The 21,231-nt window shown below is 38.9% G+C and overlaps 2 protein-coding genes across 3 annotated transcripts in view; both read right to left on the reverse strand.

Moving 5' to 3' along the window:
* Positions 1–268: 268 nt before the first annotated feature.
* The window catches only part of LOC110062986 (trypsin-2-like), a 28,763-nt gene continuing 7,800 nt past the window's right edge, over positions 269–21,231 (reverse strand). The window contains exons 1-5 of one of the 2 annotated variants that reach the window (XM_020769934.2): positions 11,277–11,498; positions 7,718–7,774; positions 2,660–2,875; positions 2,150–2,403; positions 269–957 (exon numbers count right to left, since the gene is read on the reverse strand). In XM_020769934.2, coding sequence (XP_020625593.2) covers positions 655–957; positions 2,150–2,403; positions 2,660–2,875; positions 7,718–7,774; positions 11,277–11,385 — 939 coding nt within the window. In that variant the 5' untranslated portion in view covers positions 11,386–11,498 and the 3' untranslated portion in view covers positions 269–654. Of the gene's footprint in view, positions 958–2,149; positions 2,404–2,659; positions 2,876–7,717; positions 7,775–11,276; positions 11,499–21,231 lie in introns of those variants that run through there. The other variant, XM_089283085.1, reaches the window with a different exon arrangement.
* On the reverse strand, positions 13,258–19,644 carry LOC149117397 (serine protease 1-like). Its single transcript, XM_089283081.1, has 7 exons — positions 19,478–19,644; positions 18,622–18,675; positions 17,060–17,116; positions 16,212–16,265; positions 15,706–15,921; positions 15,054–15,304; positions 13,258–13,799 (listed from the first exon to the last, which is right to left on the reverse strand). The coding sequence occupies exons 1-7, from the start codon at positions 19,584–19,586 to the stop codon at positions 13,497–13,499; spliced, it is 1,044 nt and encodes a 347-aa protein (XP_089139207.1). The 5' UTR covers positions 19,587–19,644; the 3' UTR covers positions 13,258–13,496.

Here is a 21,231-nt window from a genome sequence, read left to right on the forward strand (position 1 = left end):
ATGAGCAACACCGCTAGCCATTTTTACCATGAGAAAAGCGATTCACGGGTTTTTATGAGTATGTGGCTTCGCTTGGTGGTCCTTCGGGCCGCCGGAGCTCCGCTATGAGCATGGTAATTTTCTGCTTAGCGGCTCTCTCGGCCCTCTGGGCCGCCGAAGCTCCGCTAAAATTTGGAGAGTAGAGAGAAACTTGAAGAAGCTTGAAATTTAGACGAAGGAAGTGGAGCGAGTTGACTACAAGTATAAATCTGATTACAATTCACAATGGTTTACATTCCCTCTTTTATTGCTAAAGCATTCTTAGAAGACGATAACGAGGATTTATTTTATCGTCGAAAATAACATGACTCTATTTTATTCGAATTCGTGAAACGTGACCCGCTATCAAAAAAGACGTGAACCGTGGTTTACCCGAAAAATTAACCGTTAAGTGAGATTCGTTTTATTAGTTTGCCGTGATTCTTACATTTTCCATGAAAACTGAGCAGTCCTCAACCACAAACTTCAGTCTCTTTTCTACCTTCACCAATCATGAAGCTGTGATGCTGGTGATTGTACCCTGCACCCAGGGCTTAAGTAAAAACACGTGTATTTTCCGTGAAACGTGAGCTAGTCCTCAACAGACAACTTCACTCTCTCTTCTACACCAGACAATCACAGAGTTGTAGAATTGTTAATTGTATCCTGCACCCAGGTCTTAAGTACAAACACGTCAGAATACACTCCGAAGCTATTCGGGCGCGCACAACCAACTCCCCAGCTGATGATACCCACGAGATACCACTTGTTATTGCTCGGACAGACCAGCGGTCCTCCACTGTCTCTTTGGCATGAATCAACTCCTCCCTGAGAGAAACCTGCACAGCGCATGCGTTCCGTAATGCGGTGTTTGCGATCGTCGTATGATCGCTGACAAGTGTCACGTGATATAAGAGGAACTTGAGCTTGCTGCAAAATCTAAAAGAAATGATATTGTTTTTAATTTCACTTCTGTTAACCTCAGATAAAAGTGCAAGCTTAGGACGGACAACTGGCACAAAAACTATTTTCTGTCAAAGTAACAAGTAAACAAAAGATTAAAATACTGCGCCACTAGTTTGAGAGAAAATATGATGAACCCTAGAGCAATTATTTGTATCATTTGTATGGCCAGCTGACGAGAATGAAAAGAGTTCCTTGAGGCATGTAATTAATTTTTTTAATTTTAATTTAGTTTATCAAAATCTAATGGTGAACATGAAATAAAGTTATAACTACACGAATAATCCGTAAAAGAGTCTATAGTCCCGCATGAAACACAGGTAATTGCGCTATACAGAGCACTTTTCAACTGAGTGTCGTAAAACCAAAACCAAAGAAATCACTCTGACCAACCACAAAGAACAAAGACATTCCAAGTAAATACCTGTAACTGATGCAAAGCGCGGTAAAAAGTGTGTGAGTAAGTCACGATTGCTTTTGATTGCACTTCTGATTGGATGAAAAAGTGGCGTGAGCTTTTTAAGCCAATCGCGCAGTGCGGTTGACGCAATTAACCTATTACTTTTCGCGATTCGATACTCAAGGGGAAACCGCTCTAATATATAAGCAAAATTGAACTATAATAATAATAATAATAATAATAATAATAATAATAATAAAGCAGATGCAGAAAATTAAAAATATAAAATATGCACACTAATTGCTGTGAAATATCTAAGGTGCTAAAGAATAAAAAGGCTTATTCCTTAGAAACCATTACATTAGTAGCTCTTGGGAGGAGATTTCAAGTGTCGACAAAAGAAACTATGTTTAAGCGTATTTGTTCTTTTTAATGATAAGTTATCAAAATGTCTAACGAAAAAAAGTAACGCTTAGCATTAGAATAAAAATCTACGTAGGGCTGGATATTGATATGAACTGTATCAGTTATATGGCTGTGAAGTGCTTGGCATTACAACCGTACCTCTTACCAATACGCTTATGAGTTTACTCGTGAATGCAAGTGAAAACATTGCCCGTAAAAGATTAAAACATTAGAGAGATTAAGCATGACGTTACGTCGAACAGCAAACAGCAAAAATGAAACTTTTGCAGTCTGTCTTTAGCTGTCTATACAGTAGAGTGAAAATATATGTATTTGCGGTGAATAGTATTGAATAATATTTACCTGTGCAATATTTCCATCCTCTATTGTATCGCCCCATCCAGTGGCATAGCAATTAGTTCCAGGAGGAAAATCCGTGGTGGGCAGAAGTACAGGTCTTACGTTACTGTTGAAAATGATCGGGTCCCTCAGTTTGATCAATGCCACGTCATAGTCGTACCTAGCCGTCGCTTCCCGGCTATAATTAGGATGTACAATGATTTTGTCGACTGGGATTATTTGCTCGGTTCCTTCCACTATACGAAGATCGTGTTCACCTGTTCACAGTTAAACAAAATGCTTTGAAACATGGGTCATGCCAGATGGGTCATGAATGGTCGTAAATACGGAAAATGGGATTCATCAGCGCCTCGCTGTGCTTATGATAGTAAAAAATAGTTCATTTTCCATGGGCTACGCATAAAGACGACGTCAACACTACGCTACAGAATATCTAAACAGTTTACAGTGAAACAACCCTTAGGTATTTAAACAATATTCTTATGTTCTTATGACGTTATGATGTGATATTACCTACAGTCACAGTAAAAGCCGCAGGATCTTTTCCACCATCGAAACAATGAGCTGCGGTAACGATCCAGTACGGGGTAAGAATGGAGCCTCCACACGAAACAGGGCCTTGATGCTCCTCAAAGTCCACTAACACTTGCCATGGCCAAGACCCTGGTTGCGCGTTTGTACCCCCTACAATTCTGGGACGGGCCTTTTTGGTGCCAAACTCAACGTTCCCTAGTGATGAAATTAACAAATCGAATGTGGTTTATAATGGTAATTGAACTGAGTGGAGTGCAATTTGGTCTGAAATCATACGCGTGATTTCAAAATTGAACGAGCGCGCAGCGCGAGTTCAATTTGAAATCACAAGTATGATTTCAGACCACAATTGCACGACACGAAGTTCAATTGCCACTTTATTTGATCCATTTTGAAATCGCACAATTTAATCGCCTTAAATTTTAGATTTTGGTGCATTGTTCCATCAGCCGGTTTGTTAAAAATAGCGGAACCGGAAACGTAGGTACGTCTCATTTAGTATGCAAACGATGTCATGTGACGAAAACTCATTGAAGCATAACCTGGTACAAAGAAACAAGCAGTGAAGTCAGAACGTAAAGAGCCTACTTCGTGCATAAAAGTTCAATTCTCGTCACCGAATCAATGATGAAAGGCCTTCCTTTCTTCTGTAGTTGAGGCTGAGACTTCTAGTTGTCTTTGGAGAAGGAATTTGAAGGTGCAGCTAGTGCAATTCTGCGATGGATTTCTTTTGAGTTGTGAAACTCCTTCGAGTGCACGATGCCCAGTGGATAGTTGTTCTCTTTAAAATACCGTGCAGTGGCACTCTGCTTGATTTTAAGGGATTCCAGTTCATTATCATCTCCGTTTCTTTTTGTGACCTCGACATAGAACTTCATACTCAGGACCTTGTCAAGTTCTTGCCGCGCCATTTGTTTCAAGATATTTTCAAGATGGCAGGACTCGCACAGGCCAGCTTCGGAAGTTCGTTCATTCACTGTTTTGTGGAGCGGGGCGTATTTTTATTCACAGCGACAGAGTTGAGCTCTTGTATTGCTTGGTTTGAAACTACCGAAAACCTGGAAACATCTATCTTCTTGAGATGGCTCTGAATTTGTTGTTGTGTGGTTTTCGTTTGTTTATGTTTTGCTGGACTCGGTATCATGCGGATCTTGAGCTGATGTTAAAGAAAAATCACCAAAATATTCGTCAAAATGGACATTGAAAGTTGGAAACTTCCATCAAAGTAGGTCTTTAGCCTGAAGGAACTCATAATCGTCATTCAGAAACTGTAATTAATTAAATTCGTCAATTGTTTTGGGAAAAAAACAACAATAGCAACAAAGTTTTGGCAATATTAAATAGTTGCTAAATTCTCCACACAATCGCTTTTTGCCTTTCATTTTCCTGAAATTTTATTGGTTACTTTAAACTAACCTTGAAATCTGATTGGTTGTTTTGTTTTACTCTCCCATTCTCATTGGCTGAGAAAAAGATGCGATTTAGGGCAAAAAATAGTGCGATTCGTGAATAAATCACACCACTGAGAGCCAATCAGATTGCAAGGATAACCAGTGATTTCAAAATGGATTTAATAAAGCGTGGTCTGTACTCTATCGACAACGAGTACGCGTCATCACAGTGGTCAAAATGTTGTGGACTCACGAGGCGCAGCCGAGTGTGTCCACAACACGATCTCAGCTCTCTGAATAAATAATTGAATAATAACAGGAGCCATAATCGGGGACGGAGACCGTAAGTCTTGGGATCCGCGCGCACCTGTAATATGGGACAATTTTTCTATTTTTAGAACAAATTGCGCCATCCTGACGTCATATATCCGCGCGAATCCAGGCACATGTCGGGAGCTCTCGCGTGGATGTTGTCACGTTGCGTGATCAAATGGTGAGAGTTGAGAGACCTGGAGAGATTATCTTGCGTATTTTTCACAGCGATGGCAGGGAATAAGGCAGGGAATACGAACCAGGGCGCTTATATGTAGTTTTATGCTCTGAGCTAACGGAAAAGGTGGGTTTGTCAGGGTCGAAAACAAGACTTCAATCTCGCGCTGGGAATGAATAATAAGATCTGCTCGCGCTAGTTGCAAGCTTACGCGTATGTTTTTGCGTTTGTTCTGACTTAAGAATATAGCAAGAAAACTCTCTGCTCTGGTATCGAGTTAATTTGTGAGTTTCTCAGACAATGGTTAATCATAACCAAAACCAGTTTTGATGGTTTCTTATTGTTTCTGCTTGTTTGGTGAGTTTGCAAAAGTTTCTGAAAGGAAAGCCTGACGCGTACAATTAGCTCATTTGCATAGTGCAGCTCGAGCACTTTCAAGTCCGAGTCGGTGTTTTCAATTGTCAACAAATCTTGACAAAGATTTCTTTCGTTATCTTTTGTGCTGAGATGCTGCAACAAATTTCACGAACGCAAAAAAGGCTACTAACATTATGTGTATTTCTTCAACATAAGCATAGTGAAATTTTACACTGCGAAAATGAAAATAGACAAGGAGTTTTGATAACTCGATCAACAAAATCGAAATCGTTACTCGAAGTTGATTAAAGAAAACGTCATCGTAACTTTGCTGATTATTTCTGCTTTATTCGCATATTTTCAGCTTAGCTTTTAATATTCGTATAAGATTAAATTTGGAAATACAGTTAACAATAAAGATTAGCGAAAAAACTGAGCAACGACGTTTCGGTGTCATCCTGGCACCATTTTCAAGTTAAAAAATATTTGTGCGAAAAGTAAACTAATTTATACCAGTGGTAGAGGTGCGAAATTGAATAAATTAAGATTAAGATAGCTGTTCAATGTTCATGTTCATTCCAATGGGGTGTCAAACACTGGTAATGAGTTCAGTGTCTGTTCAAAGCCTAAACAAATACGTTTGCGCGAATGGAGTCTGACTGTGTGTTAAGGCTCGGTTTCTTCTTGCGAATCCACAACATTTCGTGGATCAAGCAATCGAACTTTCCCTGACATTTCTTTAGGATCTTAAAGTTGTTAGTCAGGTCACCAACTGTATCAACTCGGTGTTCATTTTGAAGGTGTTTTCCGATGGCGGTAAATCGGTGTTCCTCAATGCGCTTGTAAAGATGACGGCTAGTGTAACCGACGTATTCTGCATCACACAGATCACATATATAGCTATAAACAACGCACTGTTGATTGATCAAAGGTGGTTTTGGCTCTTGTACTTTGAGATCATCGCCAATTTTACGGCTTCTGAACACCGGCTGTAGTTTGTGATCAAGTTTATTACTCAAGTCCGAGAGATGTTTCTTTACTATGTCCGCTGATTTCTGGTCTTTAAAAGGCAGGACAATGCGGTAGATATTCTCTGTTGGAGGTGTCGATCTTGTGTCTGGTGACATCACTGAATTAACGAAACGGGTGATGGTGGAGTTCACAAGAGAATCTGAGTACTTGAGGTAAACTGACTAACAACTTTAAGATCCTAAAGAAATGTCAGGGAAAGTTCGATTGCTTGATCCACGAAATGTTGTGGATTCGCAAGAAGAAACCGAGCCTTAACACACAGTCAGACTCCATTCGCGCAAACGTATTTGTTTAGGCTTTGAACAGACACTGAACTCATTACCAGTGTTTGACACCTCATTGGAATGAACATGAACATTGAACAGCTATCTTAATCTTAATTTATTCAATTTCGCACCTCTACCATTGGTATAAATTAGTTTACTTTTCGCACAAATATTTTTTAACTTGAAAATGGTGCCAGGATGACACCGAAATGTCGTTGCTCAGTTTTTTCGCTAATCTTTATTGTTAGCTTTTAATATGTTCTCAAAAATTTATCGGTCTTAAACATATTTAAAAACTATAGAGTTCTTGTTTGAGTTCGATGTACGCTTTTACACGAAAGTGCGGCGGAAGTACAATTTGTCATGTTTACTGACTGTACAAAACACGCATCGGCGGGCGCTTTCATTCATCGACAACAGAGAATTTACTGGATTTTTACACGAATAAAACTGGGCAGTATCTACGGACGTAAAGTTATTGGGCCTTGATGAAACATCAAGCGTTGCTTACAATTCAGGCGAAACTCAAACTAGCAATTATTTTGTTTTACTTTTCGGTCGCGATAGACTGGCAAATTCCTCGCAAACGTGTGGCAAGAGGAGCTAGGAAACTATGAAGTCCCGAAGCTCTGCTATATCTAAATATATCCAGCTAGTTTTTTGCTGTGTAATGGAAAAGCTGTTAATGTTCAACATATGTGAAATTTAAAGTGGAGTAATGTACAGCTATAGCTAATGTAAAAGAAGCATCCGTCGGAACACAACTTGGTCAGCGATATATATCTAAGCTTATAGCGGAACATACCTAAATTCGACACTGTGTTACTTCACTCAAACTGGAGCAGCTTACAACGAAAATACTTAAGCAAAATTCCACCAGACGTAAATGCGATGAGTTGTGGGCCAAAAACATGAAAAATTTCGTAACACGCGCAAAGTTGTGAGCCGTTAGATAGCCAGTAATAGACCAATTTCGATATATTAAAATTCAGCCTAAAACAATAGACGTCAGTACGAGGCTCTGGGGAATAAATACAGAGTTTGTGGGTTTATTCCCCAGAGCCTCGAGCTGAGGTCTATCGTGTTAGGCTGAATTTTAATATGTCGAAATTGATCTATTTTAGTTGGCTTTTTAAACCGATGAAGGCCGAAGCTGTTTGATTGACACATCTTCTATAAGCTGAGAGAAACGTTGTTTTAGCGTTTTATTAGGGTGAGTGTCCAACACAACTTCGAATGTATATTACTGATCAGAGAATTCTTTCCACGACAATAGCTTTTCAGACTCAACATCTCTTCCCAATTTTGGCAAACAATTTTGGGTGCAAACAAACAGAAAGTGCAAGTGTTTTGGGTGCAAACAATTTTGGGTGCAAGAACTCTTTCCCATAACATGCCTACGCAATAAAACACTTTTGAACAACTAGAAGCCGTGACAGCTTTTCGGGGTTTTCTTGACGTAGATTATACGTACAATATATGTTTAAACTACAAGGCTTACCGTGAGCACTTGGAGGAAGATCATCATCAGTTGTTGGTAAAAAACTTGTCGGCAGAGCTTTAAGAATATATCAGACAGAAAATATCATTGAGACATTGAGCTGTGATATATTTTTCTTCTCCACAAAAATAAAAATAAAAATAAAAATAAATTGAGTTAGGAAAGAAGTGGGCCAGATTAACTTTTACAAGGTATTGTAGTTGAAGCCAAGAGAGAATGAAGAGTGTAAAGGAAGTTAATTCCTCTTGTTATATGACTAGCTCCGTGAGCGGCAAGGTAAACCAATGCGAATCCAGCGCTGTGATTGGCTGCCCGAGCCGGAAGGCACACAGCCTAATCTGCATAAAGCCTGAAAACGGGCATAACTTTTCAGCGATTAACCCAAAACATCCTCAAACTTGGCAACAATATAAAATATAACGACCTCAACTCATTTTTTGTGTTTGGTGTTGATTAGTTGGGTCACGTCACCCGTTATCAATGGCGGTTTGACTGATCTGAAATGAAATTGAAAACGGGGTGGCGAGATGCCACGTAACGGATATGAATTGAAACCTTATAGTAATTGTCTTGTTGTCTCGTTTCAGTTAACCATTTCCACCCTATTTGAGGTTTTACTATTGCCGAGATTATGGTATCATTAGACACGCGTCCACCATAAAAATATCTTAAGCGATTTAAGAACACTAAATTTCTATTGATATTAAATTTTAGTCTTCCCACGTCAAAAAACAACAGTGTTTCTCAAGGAAAGAAGTTTAAACTTGGCTGGGGGTCTAACCAAGAAACCAGATGCTTTAGAGAGGGCACATTCTTGCCCGCTTGGTATTATTGTCCCGCAAGAAAAATCACCTCGAAGCTGAAGCAGGTTTGTCAAAGCTTTCCGTGTAATTTGCGCCTTGAAAAATATGATTTTCTGGAAAAGCTTAATTTACAGATTTCCTATGGCCTTGTAGCGGAGCTCCGGCGGCCTGAAGGACCGCCAAGCGGAGCCCCATACTCATATAGGAAAGAAAAGGAAACCCATGAGTTGATTTTCTCAAGGTTATCACCGCTAGCTGTATTGCTCGTGGGCGCGTACGCACGACGGCGAGGACGACGACAACGGAGTCGCGCAACATGGTGGCCATACTCCAAATAATAGGTTGACAGAGACATGCAGCCTTGGTTTACCGTGTACTTCTTTGATATCGCAAAGTTACAAAACTCAAATCAAAATTGTACCTTTTTCTAGGTTAGCTTAATTTAGCTCTGAACAACCCGGCCCTGGAGCTACGCTTTCAGGCTGGCCTAAATCTATTTATTATGGGAAAGATAAGGAAACCCATGAGTTGATTTTCTCATGGTTATCATGGCTAGCAGTATTGCTCGTGGGCGCGTACGCACGACGACGACGGAGTCGCGCAACATGGCGGCCATACTCCAAATGCAATAGGCCTTGGTTTACCGTGAACCTCTTTGATATTGGACATCCGTGTTACGATCAATTGACACCTGTCAAGGTATCCGCTGACCAGTATCACGTGACCATATCGCGGGCTCAAGTTTGAGGTCATCGAAGTCACGTGTTTTTTTAAGTTGACCACTAACCAAGTGCTGGTTTTCGATTGTATCGCGGGCTCATGTCGGGTTAACTTGTTGAAAACAGGGCTGGGTTGTTCGGAAGCCGGTTAACGCTAACCCGGGATTAAGAGGTGCGTTCCTTTGGGGTGATCCGGTTCCGGATTAGTGATCCAAGATCACTCGGATTATGGTGTATCAAAGGAACCGATGAATCTACTCTGTTCACGGATTCATCGGTTCCTTTGATCCACCATGATCCGAGTGATCTTGGATCACTGACCCTGATCCAGATCATCCCAAAGGAACGCACCCTAAAAGTTAACCGAATTATAACTTTATCTTCTATACAAATGTTTTTCGCTGCTTTGTTTTGTGTATATTGTAATTATTAAAACTCAAAACAGAAGGCCAAACAATATACAGAAAACCTCACCGCAAAGTTACAAAGCTCAAATCAAAATTCCACCTTATCCTGGGTTAGCTTAATCGGGCTCTGAACAACCCGGCCCACGAGCTACACTTTTAGGCTTGCCTAAATCTATATATTATCGATGAAAACCAGAAAAGCGTAAGCGCCCGGAGGATGAAAACAACGAAAACAAAACAGTTCCTTGGCTTCCCTTTCAGTGCTCGCAAATAAACAAGCACAATTTTTTTTTTCCGTGTTCGTTAGCTCATAAAGAATATCCTTTTTTGACCAAGCTTGTTCGGTAAAGGTAGCCGGATATTGGTCTCGTTCTATTTTTGCGTGTTTATGGACTTCGGCTCTGTCTCGGTCCATAAACACTCGAAAAAGGAATTTGGCTAACATCCAGTAACCTTGACCGAACAAGATTGGTCAATAACCCATATCTATAGATCTTGTTCCCATGCCGATTCCTCTCCAGTTAAATTTAGACATGGATATAATGCTACCTCGCTTTTCGACATGCATATGTTTTCATGGAGGATGAAAATGCATGTAAACCCGCTTGGACTTTCCACGTGATCAACATTTGCGTAACAAGACTGGTTATATCAAGGCCCTCCTGGGATTTCCGAACCCAGGAGTGATAAAGCCTACACTGAGAATTAACTCTTTTCAAAAACAAATGAAAAATAGCTCTCGCACCTTTCAGTCTCTTTTGTAGAAACATATTTTGTATGCTGTCGTTCCTTCGTTTTTCTTTAAGGCAATTTAAATAGGCTGTTTTAACAGTCTACTGAAATTTCTGTGCGAGTGAAGCACGCAGTGAAATCTCCATTATAGCGTTCATTAAACGACTGTAAATCTTCCTTTGATGTTTCATGTCGTTATTTTAGGGCAGTTTCATCACGCCTTATTCGCGTACAGGCTTAAAATTTTAAGACGCGACATCCCTTTTAAAAATAAACTCAAACGTTTCTGAAGCGCAAGAATTCATCACGGTAATCCCTCAACCTCTTGAAACACCCCTCCGAGCATGAAGCCACTAAAAATGCGTTTTAACATATACCGAAGCCAAGGAGTTATTCGAAACTTTACTTTATCCGACACAGCAATTAGCGTTTGTAATACTGGCAGTGATGAAACCTGTACTGTTAGCGTGGTTGTATTTCAAACAAAAAACTAGGGTTCTTATACCAATCTGCACGCTTTTGTATGAATTTGCGTTCGCTAAACAACTTCAAGGTACCTGAAACACATGAAGACAAAAATGAATAGACCTTTCCCGCATTCCACTTCAGTGCGTTCGAACAATGGCACCAGAGCGAGGTTGGGGTGAACATTTTCATACATCTTCCGTATTTTTGTCCACCCTGACCTCGACTTGGCGCCATTGTTTGTTGGAATGCGGGAAAGGTCTATTACCAGAAACAAAAACGAAAACTCGAGGGATCTACTCTTGTGTAAATAGACACACAACAGACATAAAGATGAAAGAAAAATTATCAAAAAGACATAGTCTAGAAATATATAGATCTCCATAGTTATATTTACACCCTAGCATAATAAATCCAAGCCAAACATAGTTACCGCCTACTCCATTCCTTGGCTGATTTCCACTAGTCTGACTGATCACAGCAAAAGAAAAGAACAAAAACAGGGCAAAAGTTGCAACAGGTCCGTTAGATGCTACCAACATTTTGCCTGAAATAAACCGGACCAAGTTTTCCCACGGCTTTCTTGTAAGAACAACAGCACGATAAAAATAGGCCTGCGGACATGCTAGGCAAAACTGATCATAACAAGGTTTTGTTATATTTAGAGACAAAGACTGATATAGAGATATCAAGATCAAGATTCCTCAGTATTAATTTAGTACTGAGATTCGCAGAAGTATATTTAGATAGCTATAAATACACCAAATTTACTAAAAATGAATCAAGTTCGCATATATTGTAAGATTCTTAAATTCAATATCAAGGATATTATAAGCAGCTATTCAATTAAGAAATAGTAAAATATTTCAGAGTTCTTATCGAGTTATAGAAACGCGAGTGGAATATAAGAAATACACTTGCAACACGAGTCGTAGGTGAATCGAATTTGTTCACACTTTTTCGAATGTCCGGCCAATTTTTCACGACTGTTCCTATGTCGATATATCGATAGAAACACAGAGGAACTCGAGAAAATGCTTTCTAAAGTTAATTATTAGTTTTTGATTTGTTCATCAAGATGCATGATATATACAATCAATATTTGTATATCTACCATCGTGAACAAACAAAGAGTGATATAGCTCGGTCAAGATCCAGGTACGAACATCAAGTCTGGTGACGTGATAATTCTTACAAAAGTTCATCAAGATATTGCTATAAATGTACAAAGGTTGCTAAATGAACCAAGTTCACAAAACAAAGTACTTCTTAATTTAAATATCAGTGACATCTTTATAAGTGATACAAGACGTCATTTTCTACTTCATAGTGAGACGCAGGTATTATATTTGTAGTTGATTCAACATACTCGTCTGTGAAATTCAAACAATATCCCTTCCCGAAATAACCACTTCAACTTCCAGACGACAAAATCCTTCTGACAATAAGCCGCATCCCGGCCCCCTCCAGAAATATAAGCCTGTGTGTTTTTGTTTTAGATTTAGCTCTTTTAAGAACTTAGAAGAAAAAAAAGATCAAATCTTTGACTTCTTCAGTCCGATTACAAATAGCCCAACTTTATAGAGTTTATTTAGGCATTTAATTCTCAGAAAGAGACTTGTTAAGAGAGACTTGTTAAGTTCATTTAACTACCATAGAAAGTCTGTACATGGTTTGCACTTACTTTCGTTATTTTTTCACTGCGTTCAACCATTCCGCATTCGCGTACAACGGAACTTTTTCACAAACAACATACTTTTCAAATGCAAATCCAAACACTATATTTTGAAACGAAAAAAAAAGACAACAACAACAAGCTCAAAGCTCTTGTATAAGCTAAGGACCAAGACAAGATTGAGGTATTAGAGTGAATCCCCCAGATACCCATATAGGCTTCTTAAGCTATTTTTAGACATGGTACCCAGTTCTTCCCCAGATGTTACTCGCGCGTTTTTGGATGTTTTAAGGGAGGATCTAGTTATATTTCGTTTCGTTTCAAAGCAAAGAAAGATCTCCAACGTTGTGGGAATGCCTTCTTTGAAATTTTGATATCAGAGAGGCAAAGGGGCTTCGGCTGTCGCTGTCTTGATGCATTTCGAAACTTTACAGGAGTTTACATAAGAGACAGATGTCCCTTGAACAAACAATAAAAACTGAATGAACGGCTGAGAAATGAACAGCCAAATGAGCGCAAAGCAAACGAGCACCTGAACACAATGTATCCGAACAAACAGATCGTCTAAAGTGCAGACAGATGCTCCCCGCCCAAACAGCAAAAGGCAGTTTAAGTATCAGGGACAACAACGTCAAGGACAAACTGGAAAAGAAACTGTGAAAACTTTCGGAAGCCTTACATTGAGACGAAGGAAGTAGAACAAGTTGACTACAAGTATAAAAATGATCACAATTGAATATACTTTACATTCCCTCTTTTATTGCATTCTTGCAAGATGATAATGAGCAGTTAGTTAATCGTCAAATGCAACAGTTTTTCTTGAAACGTGACCCGCTATTAAAACACAAACTGTGATTTACCGGAATAATTACCATTAAGCGAGGTTCGTTTAATTAGTTTGCCGTGATTCTTTTATTTTCCGTGAAACATGAGTTAGTCCTCAACCGACAACTTCACTCTCTTTACTACCCTTGTCAATCACAGAGTTGTGGAATTGTTAATTGTATCCTGCACCCAGGTCTTAAGTGCAAACACGTCAGAATACACTCCGAATCTATTCGGGCGCGCACAACCAACTCCCCAGCTGACGATACCCACGAGATACCACTTGTTATTTCTCGGACAGACCAGCGGTCCTCCACTGTCTCCTTCGCATGAATCAATTCCTCCCTGAGAGAACCCTGCACAGCGCATGCGTTCCGTAATTTCCAATCCGAGGTCGTTGTATGCCCGCTGACAAGTGTCAAGTGATACTAGAGGAACTTCCGCTTGCTGCAAAATCTAAAAGAAATGTCATAGGTTTTTATCATCACAGTTAATCTCAGGCAAATGATCAAGCCCGGTGCGGATATTTCCCACAAAAGCTATTTTCTGCCAAAGCAACAAACAAACAAACTAAAGACTGAAAGAAAACACGATGGAAAAACCCCAGCAATTTATTATAAAAATTTTTATGCCTAGCTGAAGAAAGCCAAGAGAGTTCCCCGAGGCATGCAATGTATTGTTTCACCTTATATTAATTTATTAATATTTAATAGCAAGCATGAATTAAAACTATAAACCATACGTATAATCCTGAAAGGGTTCTATAGTACACAGGTAATTGCGCTTTAAAGAGCACTTTTCAATTGAGTGTCGTAAAACAAAAACCAAAGTAATCACTCTCTGCCAATCACAAAGAAAAAAGAAAATCCAATGAACCGTTTGAAACTCAAAGTAATTACACGTAACTGCATGATGCAAAGCGCGGGAAAACATGTGTGTGCAAGTCACGATTGGTTTTGATTTTACTTTTGATTGGATGAAAAGTAGCGCGAGTTTTTCAAGCCAATCGTGTAATGTATTTGATGCAAAACTAATTACTTTTCGGCGTTTGGGAATCTTCATATTTTGCGCAGTTAAGTCGACTCCCGATAACTCGAACCCTCGCTAACTCGAACCTCGCGCTTACTCGAACCAAAATCGATTTCCACTGGATTTCCATCATACATTAACTGTAATTTTACCCTCGGTAACTCGAGCCTCCCGCTAACTCGAACCAATTTTCCATATTGTCTGTCAATACGTGACAGGTCAAAACAAACAGTGTACTGTAGTCCAAAACATCAAATTTATTTTGAAGCAGCCGTGTGACAAGACTTGTAAAGTTCCCAGTTCCTGGACTTCTCCCTGCTGCTTTCATTTGTTATATTTATCACATTACGTTACGTTGCGATTTACACAGTAGTTCAGAGATATATTATTTTATTTTCACTCGACTTCTCTATTCTGTAATTAAACTTGATTAAAATGTACACTGCATGAAAAGAAAAACATTAAACACCGTTTTTTCCTCATTTCCGGTCATTTATTCTCAACTCCCTATAACTCGAACTCCCGACACCCCGTACCTTTTTCAATTTCCCCTGAAGGTTCAATTTATCGGGAGTCGATTACATATTAATGTTACAACCTCTTATCAATACGCTTATGAAGTGTCTCTCAAATGCAAGCAAAAACATTGCCCACAAAAGATTAAAACATTTGTATAAATACCTGTGCAAAATTTCCCCCCTCTCTTGTATATCCCCATCCTGTGACATAACAGTTAGTTCCAGGAGGAAAATCCACGGTGGGCAGACACACAGGTCTTACGTTAATGTTAAAGTTGATAGGTTCCTTCAGTTTGATCAATGCCACGTCATAGTCGAAGCCAGTCGCTGCCGGGTTATAATTAGGATGTAAGATGATTTTGTCGATTGGGATTATTTGCTCGGTTCCTTCCACTATACGAAGATCGTGTTCACCTGTTCACAGTTAGATAAAATGTTTCAACACACTTAAGTTAGTGAACAAGTCAAGGAAGAAAAACTTTTCTCGCTAGATGGGTTATGAATGGTCATAAATGGGAAAATGAGATAGTCAGCGCCTCGATGCTCTTACGATACGAGCTTTGCACCTTCCAGTTTCACGCGCGTCGATATTTCTGGAAAATCTAAACGTTTTTCAGTCTACACTGAAAAGGTATAATAAAAGCTGTGAAAGATATAATAAAAAAAGATTTCATTTTCCATTGGCTATGCCCAAAGAAGACGTACAAACTACGCTGCAGAATGTCTAAACCTTTGAAACGACTCTGACTGAAGCATTTGAACAATATTATGATGTTATTATGACGTTACAAAGTGATAAAGAAGTGCGTCTTTACCTACAGTTAGTGTAAAAGATGTGACATTTTTTCCAACATCAAAACAGTGAGCTGCAGTAACGATCCAGTACGGGGTAAGAATGGAGCCTCCACACGAAACAGGGCCCCGGTACGGCTTAAAGTCCACTAACACTTGCCACGGCCAAGACCCTGGTTGCGCGTTTGTGCCCCCTACAATTCTGGAACCGGGCTTTTTACTGCCACACTCCACGTTCCCTAGTGATGAAAGACAATTTAGGGCTTTGATCTATAAACATTTTAAAACTATTATGATTATGGTCCAAAACATGTAATTGATGCCTTACTCCCGAAAACGCGGAAAATACGAGCATTCAAAATCACATTTGGTTTCGTCATTACTGCTGATTGGTTGAAACAAGAAATATGTCTCCTCGGAGGAGATTGATTTTAGCTCCTTGAATAAGGGTTCTTTTAACCAGTAAGAGATCGTAAAATAGACGTTCCCTTGTACATCTCTATATCAGTGAAAATTCACTATTTCTTACCCTGATTAATGGGTGCACGTCCGCCAGCAGTTGGTGACAAAGTTGTCGACGCACCTAAACGGATATAAGAAAGAAAATTTCAGCTAGTGGTACTTTAGACTAGGTTTACACTGGAGGAAATTGTTCCGGATTCGTGACGAATCCGGAAAGTTTTAGTACCAGATTGATTTTGCCGTTTACACACAAGTGGACGAATCCGAAATAACTCCCTAGTTTTGTCGTGTTTACGGAAATTCTGAATCCGGATTTTAAAGTGGGAACTTTCGAATCCGGATATTTTTTTCCGCCTGCGATCTTTTGAGGTTGCGGTTGAACCAAAATGGCGGATCTACTAATGTAGTCACAGTCGTAGTCACATTGATGGCCATTAATAGCGGTCAATGGTTGCCACATTCTGTTACAGGTTCAGGCAGTCACTTTTATAATGGGTGATGCCATATTCCTCAGAAACCAAAATAATAGACGCAAATAATGTTCCCATGGCATGCCCATCTCAAAAACTTTCGAACAACAACAACAACAACAACCATTTTATTTTCCTTAATACATAGAATATCATGCAGCAAAAGAATAAATTAAACTTAAAAAAGCAAAAAAACTACTCCGCGAAATAGTAAGAACCAAACGAGCTGAGTAGTTACAAGGATTATTACGCTTTAAATCGGTTGTGGGAAAAATAAAGAAAAGAAGAGGTAGAAAAAAATATATATAAATATAAATATAAAAAGAAATATAAGTAGTAGCACTACCAGTAGTGAACAGCTATAAGCCAGACAGCTTTTCGGGATTTTCTTGACGTAGATTATACGTACAATATATGTTTAAACTACAAGGCTTGGTTTTCTTACCCTGAGCATTTGGAGGTAGATCATCGTCAGTTGTTGGTGAAAAACTTGGCGGCCGAGCTTTAAGAATATATGAAACAGAAAATATCAGTATGTGGTACTGAGGTTGTGTTGTGTAATATTTTTCTTAGCCATAAAGAAAATTCGAGTGATATTAGAAGAGAAGAGGGCTAGGTAAACTATAAAGTTGAAAGCAAGACAAGATGAACGGTAAGCGAGAAATCCCTTGTTATATGGCTAGCTCAGTGAGACTCGGATAAGATAAGATAAGATAAGATAAGATAAGATAAGATAAGATAAGATAATTTATTAAGATGGCTGGATATTGATGTTTAAGATGGCTGGATATTGATGTTTAAGATGGCTGGATATTGATGTTTAAGATGGCTGGATATTGGCTAAGTTCTTTTTTTGCGTGTTTACCGATCGACATTCTGGCCCGTTCGGAATTACGCGCTGTGTCACGCAAGAAAAATCATCCCGAAGCCGAAGCAGGTTCGCCAAAGTTTTCTTTCGTAATTTGCGCCATGAAAAATGATTTTCCGTGACAGCTTAAGGATTTCCTTTGGTCTTTTCAGCGATAAAAACGAGAAACCTGTAAGCGTCAATGAGAATTAAAACAATGAAAACAAAAGAGTTGACTGGCTTCCCTTTCAGTGCTAGGAAATAAACAAGCACGAAGATCATTTCTTTTTTTATCCCCCTCGAAAATTAAGAAATAGAAAACATGTACCGTGTTTCTATCGAGTTATAGAAACAAGAGTGAAAGTTTGGGAGCACGAGGAATGCTGTGGGAGCACTTGCCGACAGGCGAGTGTTTCCACAGCTTTACACAGAGTGTATAGACGAGTACCAGCGAATTTAAAACGCGGGGTAAGCCAGCCATGGACTAGCATCCCATCCAGAATGAACTAGAAATATTCTCGCCGCTTCATGCCACAGAAATGCTTTTGGCCAGAGTATTTATCAAGAGAAAAATTTTTATTTCATTATTTAACGGACTTATTTTAGTTTTTTAAATTTCGAGGTTTCCGGGTATTCGGAGTCCGGTTCCGGTTTCAAATTCCTAGATTCCTGTTTTCCAACCTACCCGATTTATCTACCCTGTTGAACGTGAGGTAAAGTACTTGAATAACATTTCACTGTCTAATCAAAGCAAACGGTTAGGTACTTTATTAATTTTGACCAATCATGATTTTGGCGTTCATCCGGTGCTCGTAAAAACAAAGAAAACAATGGCATGCTTGCGGGCGTTCCCATCCGTCCACCTCCTCTAGTTTTCCCCTCTCCTTCCCCTTTATAGGAGTTCGTATTACAGTCGAACCCCTATTAAGCGGCCACCCTCCGGGAAATGGAAGGTGGCCACTTAACAAAGGTTTACCGCTTAACAGGGGTTGGACTACTTTGGCTATTTTTTTACAATGGCTTGATTGCTTAGTTAACATAGAATAACGAGTTAGGGGGTGGCCGCTTAATAGGAGGTTCGACTGTACTGAGAATGATAAGACCTGTTCTGTTAGCGTTGTTCTATCTACTTAATACAAAACTAAGGCTCTCATACCAACCTATAGCTAAACGCTTGTTTCTGGATTTGTGCTCGCTTAACAGCTTCAAGGTATCTGAAACACGCGTAGACAAAAATTGATTATCAGAAAGAAAGACGGAAACTTGAGGAATCTTCTCTGATGTAAATAAACACATAACAGACGTAAAAATGAAACGAAAGCCATCTGCATACTTCAGTTATCGTGATTATATTACTTTTTGTAGTGTCGTATGGGGGAACTGCAACAAAACACTTAGCGCAAAGCTTCAAAAGTTACAATATCGCGCTGCGCGAATCTTGACTTCTTCTTCATATGACGCTATTGCATTTGCCGATGATCTCATTGTGAGACTTGGCTGGAAAAAAAGCTAGATGTTCAACGAAAATTGAAAACAGCTACTGCAGTCTATGAATCAGTTAATGGTCTTGCCCCTGATTTCTTATTCACTAAGGGACTGCGAGGGCAAACTGGCTGTCCACTGCCGTACCAACTTTCTAAGGAACAGTTTTAGCTATAATAGTAGGATGCTGTGGAACAGTTTATCCGTCAAACTGCAGCAAGCACAAACTCTGATTAGTTTTAAATCCGGCTCAGTGCAACGGTCTCTTCTAACGCAGGTAAATAATATAAATATGCGGCATCATGGAAAGCAGGCATTTTTGTTTTACTTCATTGTGCACTTTAATTGATATTATTATGTTCGAATTATCAGTTTTCTTTTTAATGCATTGTATTTATAATGGTATTAGGATGTAAATAGAGTTTTGTAATTGAAGCCTGATGTTTTTACCGTGTATAAATAAAGTTATTTATTCTATACTATTCTATTCTGTTCAATTAATGTCTTAGCATAATAAATTCAAGCCTAACATACCGCCTACTTCATTCCTTGGTTGATTTCCACTTGTTTGGGTGATCTCAGCAAAAGAAAAGAACAAAAACAGAGCAAAAGTTGCAACAAGCCCGTTAGATGCGACGAACATTTTACCCGAAATAAACCTTACCAAGTTTGTCAAGGGCAAAAGAAAAACAGCGCTACATAAACATGATATAATATATAATATATGCCTGATATAAGCCTGCGGATATGCTAGTCAAAACTGATCATAACAAGGTTTTGTTTCATTTAGAGACAGACTGATATAGAGCGCTTTCACATGACGTCATGGCAGCCATATTGGTGTTTCAAAACAATGAAACGGCAGCCACGTTGGTGTACCAAACTAATCCTGTGGGAGTTGAACTCTTTTCTTATGTAAACAATTCTTTTTGTTCTGATAAATTTCCATGTGTGCTGGCCACGTGAGTGAAAACGCTCTTTTGAGATATCAAGATCAAGATTCCTTAGTATTAATTTAGTACTAGGATTCGCAGAAGTATATTTAGATAGCTATGAATACACCAAATTTACTAAAAATGAATCAAGTTCGCATATATTGTATGATTCTTAAATTCAATATCAAGGATATTATAAGTAGATGTTCAATTAAGAGATAGTAAAATATTTCAGCGTTCTTATCAAGTTATAGAAACAAGAGTTCAGCATATAAAATGCTGTTGAAACACGAGTCGTAGGTGAATCGACTTTGTTCACACTCTTTCGAGTTTCCCCGCCAAATTTTCGCGGCTGTTCCTATGTCAATGTATCGATAGAAACAAATTAAAGAGGAACCCGAGAAAATGTTTTCCAAAGTTAATTATTAGTTTTTGATTTGTCCCTTAAGATACATGATATATACAATCAATATTTGTATATCTACCATCACGAACAAGCAAAGAATGATATAGCTCGGTCAAGATCCAGGTATGAGCATCACACACAGGTTCAACTTGCTATAAATGTAGAAAGGTTGCTATACTGTAAATGAACCAACTTCACATAATATACAGCACTTCGTAATTTAAATATCAGTGACATTTTTGTAAGTGATACAGGACGTCACTTTCTACTTCATAGAGAGTCGCAGATATTATATCTGTAGTTGCTTCAACATACTTGTCGGTGGAATTCAGATAATGTAATATCCCTCCCCCCCCAAAAAAAACACTTTAACTTCCAGACGCCAAAATCTTTAAGATAATAAGCCGCAGCCCGTCCCCCTCCAGAAATATAAGCCTGTATGCTCATTTTTAGATTTAGCTCTTCTAAGAACTTAAAAGAAAGAAAAAAAATAAAAACTTTAATCCCGTTCAAAGCTTGAAAATTTTTTCAGGTCTTTTTTCCAGTAGTGTTATGGCTACATTCGCATCTATCATAATGTCTAAAAATGTTAAATTCTTCAGTCCGATTACAAACAGCCCAACTTTATAGAGTTTATTAGGCATTTAATTCTTAGAAAGAGACTTGTTAAGTTCATTTACTGTAGAACGTCTGGACGTGTTTCGCACTTCCTTTCGTTATTTTCCACTGCCTTCAACCATTCCGCATTCTTGTACAACTGAACATTTTGACAAACAACATTCCTCTAAAGCTTTTTCTATAAGCTAAAGACCAAGAGAAGATTGAGGTAAGGGAGTGAATCCCCATATACCCATATAGGCTTCTTAAGCTATTTTTAGACATGGTACCCGGTTCTTCCGCAGATGTTACTTGCGCGTTTTTTGAATGTTTTAAGGGAGGATTTAGTT

This window comes from Orbicella faveolata, unplaced genomic scaffold (assembly GCF_042242905.1).
Source record: "Orbicella faveolata isolate gen_17 unplaced genomic scaffold, um_ofav_v1 contig_12, whole genome shotgun sequence".
Classification (NCBI taxonomy): domain Eukaryota; kingdom Metazoa; phylum Cnidaria; class Anthozoa; order Scleractinia; family Merulinidae; genus Orbicella; species Orbicella faveolata.

Bases quoted from the DNA above. Each gene is read 5' to 3' on its own strand.
- LOC149117397 (XM_089283081.1), bottom strand. From the start codon at position 19,586: ATGTTCGTCGCATCTAACGGGCTTGTTGCAACTTTTGCTCTGTTTTTG. The intron at 16,266-17,059 runs GTAAGAAAACCA...ATATCCGTTTAG, and splicing joins TCTACCTCCAAATGCTCAGG to GTGCGTCGACAACTTTGTCA. The intron at 15,305-15,705 runs GTAAAGACGCAC...AACTGTGAACAG, and splicing joins ATCTTTTACACTAACTGTAG to GTGAACACGATCTTCGTATA.